We start from the raw sequence: 14,906 nt of genomic DNA on the forward strand, positions 1-14,906 counted from the left end.
TAATGTGGGTTATCTCATTGTAATATATATGTATATGTTACTCATTTTGTTTTGCAGTCAAATTTGAATGGCTGTGAACTGTATCGAGCTGTAGAAATTTGTTACCTTCAAAATATCTGAATATAAACCTGTGTCGTTATCAGTATATAGTAGGCCTATTAAGGAGAACATAATCTTAGACTTGGAAGACATGATTTGAAGGCGAAAGCCTACTGGCCAAAGCGATGATGCCATCTTATCTCGGATGTACAGTCGTGGAGAATTGGCACATTTGCAGTTTTGTGGTTATCATGTGTGAATTGGAGCCTCTGGGAGCTGGTATATAAAGCCAGGCAGGACGGGAGAACACTCACCATCGACACCATGAAGGTCCTGGTGCTGTGTGCTCTCCTGGCGGCCGCCGCCGCTGCTACTGAAGGTCAGTACGTGATTTGGGAACTGAATAACTGGGAGGAGGAGAGACTGAATGCAGTAGTGATCTGGTCGATTTATAATTATACTAATTGTCAGAAAAAGTATAATTAATATTACTGTGCCCTATTTTGATTATGTAGATCAAATTTATTCATCGTGCTATAAACTGAACATAAATTCACATAAACATGTTCAGATAAAGATGACAAGGTTAATTCCAGGAATTAGAAATGCCACTTACGAGATTCAGGAAAATCGATTTTTCATTCTCTAGACAGGCGAAGAATACTGGGAAAAATTCCTGTAGAATAAACATTTAAGAATGGGTAAAAAACAATTGGATGATAGATATTACAGTTAAAAAGAGAACTCGACATATTATAAACAAAACTACCGGGTAACATAGCAGATCTGTTTTTGTTATTTTAGATTTAGCTACTCAGAACGAAATATCCATGTAGCACGAGCGATAGTGATCCCGTAATTGAGTACGGTTATTCGTGATAACCTTGTTACTGTAATATTTCGGTCAAAGTTTTAAATGGAATTGGGGTTTCCTCCTTTTCTCCTGTTTCTTTTCCGCTTCTATTTTTGCGAACTGGTTTTAGTTATATTTTAATAGCATTATATTGGTGGCGGCTATAGATGCAGAGTGTTCACTAGTGTGTCCCATTCTTCAATTGCTTTTCTAACCATTGTAGTCGCTGTAGAATTTGCATCTAATGCAGCTGCTCTTGTTGGATGAATGTTGAGTTTGATGCACGGGGCTTTAGTTGCTTCCCATTCCAGTAAGCAGTGTAACAGTAGCACCTCTGCATCTGTTCCAAAGATATGATACTCTTTAACTATTGGGTTTATTATCTCCCTGCAGCACTTGTAACCTAGTCAGAGTCTGTGTATGGCTACTGCAATGCCTCTGGATATCTTTCTGCCTGGTTTGAAAGAGGAGTTCCCAGTGGCTTGTTCGTACCACATCACAGTGGATTTTCCTTCCGCTACTTTGTCTCTGGAGCGACTTTAGATATATGGAAGTATTTTCTTCTTGATTTGCTCCTTAATCTGTAAAAAAAACGTGTAGGTATTTTAACCTGTACAGCAGGTAGAGCAGTGTCAGTTTTTGTTAGTGAGTCTGCCTTTTCATTAGCATCTATGCCAATGTGGCTTGGTATCCAAATTAGGGTGACTGACAGTCCTACATTGTGTGCATGTTTCTCTATATGTAGGATTTATGTGACTGGCAGACCTATAGGAGTCAGTTTATATGGTAACACACATCAGCTGTCACGTATGCATCAATAGACCTTATGCGATTTCCAATATTAATATATTTTTATACACATACTTCTTAATTATCAGTTGAATAATGCCAAACCAATTTGTTCACCCAGGAGCGTCCGTAGCACAGAAACAGCATGATATAAATTATCTGCTGTTTAAGGTCTATGAAGTTTTTCGTGACGCCAACCTAAAGCAGCTCGGGGAGACCTTCGACCCTGAGGCCGACCCATCTCACTATACAGACAATGGCGCCGCTGCCCACAAGCTGGTGAAGGAACTGAAGGACGGGAGACTTCTGCAGCAGAAACACTGGTTCTCCCTCTTCAATACTCGACAACGTGAAGAAGCCCTTATGCTCTATGATGTCCTGGAACACAGCAAGGACTGGAACACATTCGTCGGCAATGCTGCTTATTTTAGAAACCACATTAATGAAGGAGAGTTTGTGTATGCATTGTATGCAGCAGTGACCCACTCTCCACTCACTCAAGACGTTGTGCTTCCACCACTTTACGAGGTCACCCCACACTTGTTCACTAACAGTGAAATTATCCAACAAGCTTACCGTGCCAAGATGACCCAGACGCCAGGTAAATTCAAGTCAGAGTTTACTGGTAGCAAAAGGAACCCAGAGCAACGAGTGGCTTACTTCGGTGAAGATATCGGCATGAACACCCACCACGTTATTTGGCATTTGGAGTTCCCATTCTGGTGGGACGATGCCAAAGAAGGTCACCATCTGGACCGCAAGGGCGAGAACTTCTTCTGGGTACATCACCAGCTCACCGTCCGCTTCGACGCCGAAAGGGTGTCCAACTACTTGAGTCCAGTGGAAGAACTTCACTGGGAGAAACCTATTAAGGAAGGTTTCGCTCCTCATGCAACTTACAAGTATGGTGGCTACTTCCCCTCTCGTCCGGACAATATCCACTTCCAGGACGTCGAAGGTGTAGCTCATGTTCGCGACATGCTCATTCTTGAGAGTCGTGTTCGTGACGCCATTGCCCATGGCTTTGTCACTGCCAAGGATGGATCTCTCATTGATATCAATAACGCACGTGGCATTGACGTTCTAGGTGATATTATCGAGTCTTCTATGTACAGTCCTAACGCTGAGTACTACGGTGCCCTCCACAACACAGCTCACATTGTGCTTGGTCGCCAGGGAGACCCTCAAGGAAAGTACGACCTTCCTCCAGGCGTCCTGGAACACTTTGAAACTGCCACCCGTGACCCTGCGTTTTTTAGGTTGCACAAATATATGGATAATATATTCAGGGAACATAAGGATAGTCTCACGCCATACACTAAGGAGGAGTTAGAGTTTAGTGGTGTTGCTATTGACAATATTGCTATTGACGGACCTGTTGAAACGTATTTTGAAGATTATGAATACAGCTTGCTTACTGCTGTTGACGACACGGTCGAAATTGATGATGTAGACATATCAACAACTGTGTCACGTCTGAACCACAGGGACTTTTCTTACAAAATCGACGTTATCAACAACAATGACCACGAAGTGTTAGCAACAGTGCGCATCTTCGGCTGGCCCCACCGTGACAACAATGGTATTGTCTTTCCATTCAACGAAGGTCGCTGGAGAGCCATCGAGCTGGACAGGTTCTGGGCGAAATGTAAGTTACGTCTAAACTTTTTTAACATATGCAAGTGAAAGTGTCGCCAGCGACATTTAAAAATATATAGATAAATGTTTTCATTGACCTAAAATTGCGCCTCAGAAGCATTTCTATACTTTTAATAATAATCTATTAAAAATAAGCAGATGTAAATATTATCAATTTAATACATAAATCTTTTATATCCCAATAGATCTAATGCATATAACCCTTATGTCCGAACAGTGAGACCTGGAGTGAACCACATCGTGCGCAAGGCTAAGGACTCGTCAGTGACTGTCCCCGACGTGCCCAGTTTCCAGACCCTGATGCAGAAGGCCGACGAGGCGCTCTCCTCTGGCAGCGAGCTCGACCTTCATCAGTATGAGAGTGCCCTTGGACTGCCCAACAGGTTCCTGCTGCCCAAGGGTAACTCTAATGGTTTGGAGTTCGACCTGGTGGTGGCTGTCACCGACGGCGAGGCCGACGCTGCTGTAGATGATCTACACACAAACACCAAATTCAACCACTATGGCTACCGAGGAGTGTATCCCGACCACCGACCACACGGCTACCCCCTGGACCGTCGTGTTGACGACGAACGCATTTTCCACGACGTTCCCAACTTCAAACAAACGCTAGTCAAAATCTACAATCGTCACTAGACTTTTTAAAAATAATGATTGTCGTTGGATTTTCTAAATTTTGTTTATTGTTTTTCATTCATTAAAACTTGTCAATAAACTGCAAGAGACTAAAGTTGACTGTTTCTAATCAGAATCCTTCAGTTCGTCTCAATCCTTACAATAGTGGCGTTCTACACTCAACAGGTGTGTTCCGAGTCAAATGTATCACTAAATATGTTCAGCATTAATGATCAAGTACTTTAGGTCAGTGTAAAGCTTGACTGATCACAGTTGTGACTGGGTCATAACAACACCGCAGTACACATCTTTGAGCATTATGGATTTTACACTTGAAGCAAAGTACTCTCATATATCAGTGCCTCTTCATGAAGAATCATGAGTTGGTATGAATCGTCATTTTTTCTTTGCAACTTCATGAGATCCAAAATGTTAATACAATTATACATTTGCTAAAACAGAATTTTTGTATCAATTACTTAAAACAAAAGAAATGCTGAAAAACTGAGGCATTTATAATAAACTCTTTGTTGAGAGATCTGTGAAGTAAAAATGTTACATGAATTACAATGTTGTTCGTGCTTTGAACGAGTTTACCGATTTCTATCAAAATAATACAATTGGTTTTACTGCATATAGATTTTTTGCCTGTATTTGCCAATGTAAACGGTAAATTAAAAGAAAATCTAACTTTCTAAGGAGCTATTATACATAATTTTCAGAACTATGTCTTCTGAATGACTACAATAGACTCAAATGCTTCACCGACCATTACTGTATATTAAATACACAGATTTATATTTTATGTAATTTGATATTGGCATTAAAAGAACATTTTGAGTTGCTAGAAGAACTTGTTGTCTTATACTAGAATACTTTCACTCTTAAATAATTAATAGTGATAAATAGTTAAATAAACTTCTTCACTCCACAAACAATATTAAATTATTAACTCAAACCAAACATCACACATTATAAGAAAAAATCGATAGGATACATTCTGGTGATGAATTGACATGGTGATCGGGTTGACCCAGTTACCAGGTACCTGGTGATTGGGTCGACCCACTATCGTTCTACCAAAAAATAATCAAAGAAAAATTATGATAAATAATAAGTATAATTGGGAACATGCATTGTAGTGTGGTATCCACATATGTCAACACTCCAGCAACATAGTTTGGACTGCCATGTTGTCGACCTTGTTATGGAGTGACAGTTTTCCATAACCTCAACATTTGTTCACCATACTATGGGCAAGCAATGATGAGTAGATTTTTGTTTAAAATTTTGCCCAAATCAGTGCATAATATTTTATAATATATATAAAACAAATGTAGTGGGTTGAGTCAGAGACATCACTAACTTCATTGTAATGCCCCTAATTGTAATAACTCACCTTGTATCTATCTCGACCGCGCACTCCGCTACTACCACTGAGCTAACCGTGCAATCTCCGCTCTTTCTATGGTAATAACAGATGCTATACCGATCATATAAGATGTTAACACTCGGGCCGTCATACGAAGCCGTAAACCAGTACACAGAGGATGGAGAGAGAGAGGAAGAGGGGGGCAGAGCGAGAGGAGAGAGAGAGGAGAGCGAGAACGAGAGCAAGGGAGGGAGAACGCGAGCGAGTGAGGGCGAGGGAGAGTGAGATACTAGTGAGGGCGAGTGAAACAGAAAGATAGAGATAATCGTAGTCACAACCTATCGTATGAGTTACCGAGTGACGCTGCCACCACCCTGAGTTACCGGACAGGGGACCGGAGTGAGAGTCGTAGGTCTTGCAGATGGAATAACCTACCAGGACAGGTGTAGGGGACAATTGAACGGTACAAGGATCCTGGCCTGACACTCGAATAATCCTGACCACTTGGGAACTATAGTGTACACAAGAATAAGGCGGGACACACCAATACTAACACCTCAACACGGAAGACGAACGGGGGGAGGAGTACTGAATAATTAAGAGCACTAGGTCACTAGGGCAAAGGGGACGGTAGGCCCAATATCACTAAAGCAAGGAACCATTAATACACATTGAATAACACTTAATATCTGACTTTATTAGAAATAATTAAATAAGACACTCCCTAACTATATTCCCTACTAGAGGCCAAGGGTACTGAATGAGGTGCTTTAGTACAAGAGAGCCGTACTTACTCGTATGTTGTTCCACAGTTTCCCTGGAGATGATGTTCTTTCCCAGAGTCCACACACACCTCCCTACTGGGCTGTGCCCACTCAACTGACTCCCCTGATCTCCTGCTCCTCAGCTGAACATGAGGGTTTTGCATTTGTTGTTTAGGGGTTAATCCCTGAAGATTACCATGACGGCATCAATTCTGACCTCTTTGTGATTCGATGACCGTTGACCTGACTCTATGGCTAACTTGTACAGAGGTGTAACTTTTACATTGTCTGCCGCCGCCTGTCTGGCGCCTGTGGGTTGTTCATCCTCCACGTGGCCTGTTCATGCTGTTATGATGTTCATGTACTATGTACTGCTCTCTTGTTACATCATAAGGGCCGTCTACCTTTTAATGGAAGTAAAGGAGCCAAACCCTAACCCATCCATATTGGACAAACAGACAGGCATCATTATATATATTGATAGACACGCAACCAGGGGCTCTATTCTTCATATTACTCCTTACTATTACTCCTTATGGGCAAGCTTACCTTTCTCTAACTTTAATTATGTAACTCATAATAACTTATTAAATTATATTAGGCTTTACACTCTTGGAAGGTAGCATCTACACAAGAAAGTGATGTATGTCTGAAGAAGCATTGAGGCATGTGCCTGGGAGTCCAGGGTCACTTGTTCGATCCTATCTCATAGCTCTAATATTTTCTCTTGGATACACTACGGTATTGTGACTTCCCTCTGCACATTATTCTTACTTTCTAGTCAAGATAGTAAATTTATGCCTCAAGACTCTCATTAGAGCTATTGAACATCTTCCTGCCCTGGAGTAACATATCAAATCATCTCTGATGCGAAACTGTAGGCTTCAGCTCACAGCTGGACGGTAGAGCGACGGTCTCGCTTCATGCAGATCGGCGTTCAATCCCCGACCGTCGAAAGTGGTTGGACGCCATTCCCATCCCATCCCAATCCTTATCCTACCCCCCCCCCCCACCTCACCCTTTCCAAGCGCTATACAGTCGTAATGCACTTTCCCCCCTGATAATTCCCTTCCTCGCCCCTTGACCGGCAACATTCACCAATTGAGCAGCTGTTGCATCAATGACACGTTGAAACTTATGCTGATCTCACCACACAGGTCGGTAATGAATATTCAATTATGCACCCTCAGTAACATAGTAACAGTAACACCTCAGTAACATAGTAACAGTAACACCTCAGTAACATAATAACAGTAACACCTCAGTAACATAGTAACAGTAACACCTCAGTAACATAATAACAGTAACACCTCAGTAACATAGTAACAGTAACACCTCAGTAACATAGTAACAGTAACACCTCAGTAACATAATAACAGTAACACCTCAGTAACATAGTAACAGTAACACCTCAGTAACATAATAACAGTAACACCTCAGTAACATAGTAACAGTAACACCTCAGTAACATAGTAACAGTAACACCTCAGTAACATAATAACAGTAACACCTCAGTAACATAGTAACAGTAACACCTCAGTAACATAATAACAGTAACACCTCAGTAACATAGTAACAGTAACACCTCAGTAACAGTAACACCTCAGTAACATAGAATAACTGTCACTTTTATAATTCCCACCACTTAGCACACACACATAATCTTAACCAGCCACCTGCAGCCCCTTGCTACATTGACTTCCCGACTTGTAACTAAAACCCCAAACACTTGGACTGGAGAGTAGAGCAAAGGCTTTGTTTCTTGCAGGTCGGCGTTCAATCTCTAACCGTCCAAGTGGTTGGGCATCAACCCTTTCCTCCGGCCCATCCTAAATCCTTATCCCTCACCAAGTATCCTATAGTCGTAATGACTTGGTATTTTCTCATGACAATTACATGACCATGCCACTAAAATTAAGTGCCGATCCTCGGTGAAACACACAATCAGAGAGCTTGACCACAATACACTCTTAAGAGTGCCTCACGTTACCATGCTCTCTACCTCCTCACGTCACCTGAACATTCGACATTTGAAAATGTTACAATGATGTGCTGACGCGGTTACAGTGTTGTTACAACGTTGTAACAAGGCAAAAATAACGAAGCGGTTACATTGAACGTTAGCTGTGTTCCAAAAACCGCTCGATTTTCGCCGTTACTGGCCAAAAACCATGCGATTTTCGCAGCTGGCGGCCAAAATCGCGATTTTCGCCGCTACAAGCCAAAATTAGCGCGAATTTCGCCGCTACCGGCCAAAAACCGCGCGATTTTCGCCGCTACCGGCCAAAAACCACGCGATTTTCGCAGCTGGCGGGCAAAAATCGCGATTTTCGCCGCTACCGGCCAAAAATAGCGCGATTTTCGCCGCTAGCGGTAAAAAACCGTTCGATTTTTGCCGCTACCGGCCAAAAATCGGGCGATTTTCGCCGCTACCGGCCAAAAATAGAGCGATTTTTGCCGCTAGCGACCAGAAACTATGCGATTTTTGCAGCTGGTGGGCAAAAATCGCGATTTTCGCTGCTACCGGCCAAAAATAGCGCGATTTTCGCCGCTAGCGGCCAAAAACCGTGCGATTTTCGCCGCTGGCGGGCAAAAATCGCGATTTTTGCCATTACCGGCCAAAAAGAGCGCGATTTTCGCGTCTAGCGACCAGAAACTATGCGATTTTTGCAGCTGGCGGCCAAAAACCGCGCGATTTTCGCCGCTACAGGCCAAAAACCATGCGATTTTCGCAGCTGGCGGGCAAAAATCGCGACTTTCGTCGCAACCGGCCAAAAATAGCGCAATTTTCGCCGCTACCGGCCAAAAACCGCGCGATTTTCGCCGCTACCGGCCAAAAACCATGCGATTTTCGCAGCTGGCGGGCCAAAATCGCGATTTTCGCCGCTACTGGCCAAAAATAGCGCGATTTTCGCCGCTAGCGGCCAAAAACCGTGCGATTTTTGCCGCTAGCGGCCAAAATCGGGCTATTTTTGCCGCTTTCGGCCGAAAACCGCGCTATTTTGCGCAAAAACCATGCGATTTTCGCAGCTGGCGGGCAAAAATCGCGATTTTCGCCGCTACCGGCCAAAAATAGCGCGATTTTCGCCGCTACCGGCCAAAAACCGCTCGATTTTCGCAGCTACCGGCCAAAAACCATACGATTTTCGCAGCTGGCGGGCAAAAATCGCGATTTACCGCGCTACCGGCCAAAAATAGCGCGATTTTCGCCGCTACCGGCCAAAAACCGCGCGATTTTCGCAGCTGGCGGTGCAAAAATCGCGATTTTTGCCGCTACCGGCCAAAAATCGCGCGATTTTCGCCGCTAGCGGCCAAAAATCGGGCTATTTTTGCCGCTTACGGCCGAAAACCGCGCTATTTTGCGCAAAAACCATGCGATTTTCGCAGCTGGCGGGCATAAATCGCGATTTTCGCCGCTACCGGCCAAAAATAGCGCGATTTTCGCCGCTACCGGCCAAAAACCGCGCGATTTTCGCCGCTACAGGGCAAAAACCATGCGATTTTCGCCGCTGGCGGTGCAAAAATCGCGATTTTCGCCATTGGCGGTGCAAAAATCGCGATTTTCGCCGCTACCGGCCAAAAATAGCGGGATTTTCGCCGCTAGCGGCCAAAAACCGTGCGATTTTTGCCGCTAGCGGCCAAAAATCGGGCTATTTTTGCCGCTAACGGCCGAAAACCGCGCTATTTTGCGCAAAAACCATGCGATTTTTTCAGCTGGCGGGCAAAAATCGCAATTTTCGCCGCTACCGGCCAAAATTAGCGCGATTTTCGCCGCTACGGGCCAAAAACCGCTCGATTTTCGCCGCTACCGGCAAAAAACCATGCGATTTTCGCAGCTGGCGGGAAAAAATCGCGATTTTCGCCGCTACCAGCCAAAAATAGCGCGATTTTCGCCGCTACCGGCCAAAAACCGCGCGATTTTCGCCGGTACCGGCCAAAAACCATTCGATTTTCGCAGCTGGCGGGCAAAAATTGCGATTTTCCCCGCTACCGGCCAAAAATAGCGCGATTTTCGCCGCTACCGGCCAAAAACCGCGCGATTTTCGCCGCTAGCGGCACAAAATAGCGCGATTTTTGCCGCTAACGGCCGAAAACCGCGCAATTTTGCGTAAAAACCATGCGATTTTCGCAGCTGGCGGGCAAAAATCGCGATTTTCGCTGCTAACGGCCAAAAATAGCGCGATTTTCGCCGCTACCGGCCAAAAACCGCGCGATTTTCGCCGCTAACGGCCAAAAACCATGCGATTTTCGCAGCTGGCGGGCAAAAATCGCGATTTTCCCCGCTCTCTGCCAAAAATAGCGCGATTTTCGCCGCTACTGGCCAAAAACCGCTTGATTTTCGCCGGTACCGGCCAAAAACCATTCGATTTTCGCAGCTGGCGGGCAAAAATCGCGATTTTCCCCGCTACCGGCCAAAAATAGCGCGATTTTCGCCGCTACCGGCCAAACACCGCGCGATTTTCGCCGCTAGCAGCCAAAAATAGCGCGATTTTTGCCGCTAACGGCCAAAAACCGCGCTATTTTGCGCAAAAACCATGCGATTTTCGCAGCTGGCGGGCAAAAATCGCGATTTTCGCCGCTTCCGGCCAAAAATAGCACGATTTTCGCAGCTACTGGCCAAAAACCGCTCGATTTTCGCCGCTTCCGGCCAAAAACTATGCGATTTTCGCAGCTGGCGGGGAAAAATCGCGATTTTCGCCGCTACCAGCCATAAATAGCGCGATTTTCGCCGCTACCGGCCAAAAACCGCGCGATTTTCGCCGCTACCAGCCAAAAACCATGCGATTTTCGCAGCTGGCGGGCAAAAATCGCGATTTTCGCCGCTACCGGCCAAAAATAGCGCGATTTTCGCCGCTACCGGCCAAAAACCATGCGATTTTTGCAGCTGGCGGCAAAAATCGCGATTTTCGCCCCTACAAGCCAAAATTAGCGCGAATTTCGCCGCTACCGGCCAAAAACCGCGCGATTTTCGCCGCTACCGGCCAAAAACCATGCGATTTTCGCAGCTGGCGGGCAAAAATCGCGATTTTCGCCGCTACCGGCCAAAAATAGCGCGATTTTCGCCGCTAGCGGTAAAAAACCGTGCGATTTTTGCCGCTAGCGGCCAAAAATCGGGCGATTTTCGCCGCTACCGGCCAAAAATCGAGCGATTTTTGCCGCTAGCGACCACAAACTATGCGATTTTTGCAGCTGGTGGGCAAAAATCGCGATTTTCGCTGCTACCGGCCAAAAATAGCGCGATTTTTGCCTCTAGCGGCCAAAAACTGTGCGATTTTCACCGCTGGCGGGCAAAAATCGCGATTTTTGCCATTACCGGCCAAAAATAGCGCGATTTTCGCGTCTAGCGACCAGAAACTATGCGATTTTTGCAGCTGGCGGCCAAAAACCGCGCGATTTTCGCCGCTACCGGTCAAAAACCATGCGATTTTCGCAGCTGGCGGGCCAAAATCGCGATTTTCGCCGCTACTGGCCAAAAATAGCGCGATTTTCGCCGCTAGCGGCCAAAAACCGTGCGATTTTTGTCGCTAGCGGCCAAAAATCGGGCTATTTTTGCCGCTTACGGCCGAAAACCGCGCTATTTTGCGCAAAAACCATGCGATTTTCGCAGCTGGCTGGCAAAAATCGCGATTATCGCCGCTACCGGCCAAAAATAGCGCGATTTTCGCCGCTACCGGCCAAAAACCGCGCGATTTTCGCCACTACAGGGCAAAAACCATGCGATTTTCGCCGCTGGCGGTGCCAAAATCGCGATTTTCGCCGCTACCGGCCAAAAATCGGGCTATTTTTGCCGCTAACGGCCGAAAACCGCGATATTTTGCGCAAAAACCATTCGATTTTTTCAGCTGGCGGGCAAAAATCGCAATTTTCGCCGCTACCGGCCAAAAATAGCGCGATTTTCGCCGCTACTGGCCTAAAACCGCTCGATTTTCGCCGCTACCGGCCAAAAACCATGCGATTTTCGCAGCTGGCGGGAAAAAATCGCGATTTTCGCCGCTACCAGCCAAAAATAGCGCGATTTTCGCCGCTACCGGCCAAAAACCGCGCGATTTTCGCCGCTACCAGCTAAAAACCATGCGATTTTCGTAGCTGGCGGGCAAAAATTGCGATTTTCCCCGCTACCGGCCAAAAATAGCGCGATTTTCGCCGCTACCGGCCAAAAACCGCGCGATTTTCGCCGCTAGCGGCCAAAAATAGCGCGATTTTTGCCGCTAACGGCCGAAAACCGCGCTATTTTGCGCAAAAACCATGCGATTTTCACAGCTGGCTGGCAAAAATCGCGATTTTCGCTGCTACCGGCCAAAAATAGCGCGATTTTCGCCGCTACCGGCCAAAAACAGCGCGATTTTCGCCGCTAACGGCCAAAAACCATGCGATTTTTGCAGCTGGCGGGCAAAAATCGTGATTTTCGCCGCTCTCTGCCAAAAATAGCGCGATTTTCGCCGCTACTGGCCAAAAACCGCTTGATTTTTGCCGCTATCGGCCAAAAACCGCGCGATTTTCGCCGCTACAGGCCAAAAACCATGCGATTTTCGCAGCTGGCGGGCAAAAATCGCGACTTTCGCCGCTACCGGCCAAAAATAGCGCAATTTTCGCCGCTACCGGCCAAAAACCGCGCGATTTTCGCCGCTACCGGCCAAAAACCATACCATTTTCGCAGCTGGCGGGCCAAAATCGCGATTTTCGCCTCTACTGGCCAAAAATAGCGCGATTTTCGCCGCTAGCGGCCAAAAACCGTGCGATTTTTGCCGCTAGCGGCCAAAAATCGGGCTATTTTTGCCGCTTAAGGCCGAAAACCGCGCTATTTTGCGCAAAAACCATGCGATTTTCGCAGCTGGCGGGCAAAAATCGAGATTTTCGCCGCTACCGGCCCAAAATAGCGCGATTTTCGCCGCTACCGGCCAAAAACCGCTCGATTTTCGCCGCTACCGGCAAAAAACCATGCGATTTTCGCAGCTGGCGGGCAAAAATCGCGATTTTCCGCGCTAACGGCCAAAAATAGCGCGATTTTCGCCGCTACCGGCCAAAAACCGCGCGATTTTCGCAGCTGGCGGTGCAAAAATCGCGATTTTTGCCGCTACCGGCCAAAAATCGCACGATTTTCGCCGTTTGCGGCCAAAAATCGGGCTATTTTTGCCGCTTACGGCCGAAAACCGCGCTATTTTGCGCAAAAACCATGCGATTTTCGCAGCTGGCGGGCAAAAATCGCGATTTTCGCCGCTACCGGCCAAAAATAGCGCGATTTTCACCGCTACAGGGCAAAAACCATGCGATTTTCGCCGCTGGCGGTGCAAAAATCGCGATTTTCGCCGCTACCGGCCAAAAATAGCGCGATTTTCGCCGCTAGAGGCCAAAAACCGTGCGATTTTTGCCGCTAGCGGCCAAAAATCGGGCTATTTTTGCCGCTAACGGCCAAAAACCGCGCTATTTTGCGCAAAAACCATGCGATTTTTTCAGCTGGCGGGCAAAAATCGCAATTTTCGCCGCTACCGGCCAAAAATAGCGCGATTTTCGCCGCTACTGGCCAAAAACCGCTCTATTTTCGCCGCTACCGGCCAAAAACCATGCGATTTTCGCAGCTGGCGGGAAAAAATCGCGATTTTCGCCGCTACCAGCCAAAAATAGCGCGATTTTCGCCGCTACCGGCCAAAAACCGCGCGATTTTCGCCGCTACCAGCTAAAAACCATGCGATTTTCGTAGCTGGCGGGCAAAAATTGCGATTTTCCCCGCTACCGGCCAAAAATAGCGCGATTTTCGCCGCTACCGGCCAAAAACCGCGCGATTTTCGCCGCTAGCGGCCAAAAATAGCGCGATTTTTGCCGTTAACGGCCGAAAACCGCGCTCTTTTGCGCAAAAACCATGCGATTTTCGCAGCTGGCGGGCAAAAATCGCAATTTTCGCTGCTAGCGGCCAAAAATAGCGCGATTTTCGCCGCTACCGGCCAAAAACCGCGCGATTTTCGCCGCTAACGGCCAAAAACCATGCGATTTTCGCCGCTACCGGCCAGAAACCATGCGATTTTCGCAGCTGGCGGGCAAAAATCGCGATTTTCGCCGCTACTGGCCAAAAATAGCGCGATTTTCGCCGCTACCGGCCAAAAACCGCGCGATTTTCGCCGCTAGCGGCCAAAAATAGCGCGATTTTTGCCGCTAACGGCCGAAAACCGCGCTATTTTGCGCAAAAACCATGCGATTTTCGCAGCTGGCGGGCAAAAATCGCGATTTTCGCCGCTACCGGCCAAAAACCGCTCGATTTTCGCCGCTTCCGGCCAAAAACCATGCGATTTTCGCAGCTGGCGGGCAAAAATCGCGATTTTCGCTGCTACCGGCCAAAAATAGCGCGATTTTCGCCGCTACCAGCTAAAAACCATGCGATTTTCGTAGCTGGCGGGCAAAAATTGCGATTTTCCCCGCTACCGGCCAAAAATAGTGCGATTTTCGCCGCTACCGGCCAAAAACCGCGCGATTTTCGCCGCTAGCGGCCAAAAATAGCGCGATTTTTGCCGCTAACGGCCGAAAACCGCGCTCTTTTGCGCAAAAACCATGCGATTTTCGCAGCTGGCGGGCAAAAATCGCGGTTTTCGCTGCTACCGGCCAAAAATAGCGCGATTTTCGCCACTACCGGCCAAAAACCGCGCGATTGTCGCCGCTAACGGCCAAAAACCATGCGATTTTCGCAGCTGGCGGGCAAAAATCGCGATTTTCGCCGCTCTCTGCCAAAAATAGCGCGATTTCCGCCGCTACTGGCCAAAAACTGCTTGATTTTCGCCGGTACCGGCCAAAAACCATTCGATTTTCGCAGCTTGGGGGCAAAAAT

The 14,906-nt window shown here is 46.9% G+C and overlaps 1 protein-coding gene across 1 annotated transcript; it reads left to right on the top strand.

The window, feature by feature from the left end:
- Nucleotides 1-360: 360 nt before the first annotated feature.
- Nucleotides 361-4,070, top strand: LOC123773417 (hemocyanin subunit-like). Its single transcript, XM_045767170.2, has 3 exons — nt 361-418; nt 1,803-3,329; nt 3,558-4,070. The coding sequence occupies exons 1-3, from the start codon at nt 364-366 to the stop codon at nt 3,974-3,976; spliced, it is 2,001 nt and encodes a 666-aa protein (XP_045623126.1). The 5' UTR covers nt 361-363; the 3' UTR covers nt 3,977-4,070.
- Nucleotides 4,071-14,906: the final 10,836 nt, after the last annotated feature.

This window comes from Procambarus clarkii, chromosome 89 (genome assembly GCF_040958095.1).
Source record: "Procambarus clarkii isolate CNS0578487 chromosome 89, FALCON_Pclarkii_2.0, whole genome shotgun sequence".
NCBI classification, from domain to species: domain Eukaryota; kingdom Metazoa; phylum Arthropoda; class Malacostraca; order Decapoda; family Cambaridae; genus Procambarus; species Procambarus clarkii.

Coding starts and splice junctions, on each gene's coding strand:
- LOC123773417 (XM_045767170.2), top strand. CDS start 364: ATGAAGGTCCTGGTGCTGTGTGCTCTCCTGGCGGCCGCCGCCGCTGCT. Junction 419..1,802: donor CGCCGCCGCTGCTACTGAAG/GTCAGTACGTGA, acceptor TTGTTCACCCAG/GAGCGTCCGTAGCACAGAAA. Junction 3,330..3,557: donor GGACAGGTTCTGGGCGAAAT/GTAAGTTACGTC, acceptor ATGTCCGAACAG/TGAGACCTGGAGTGAACCAC.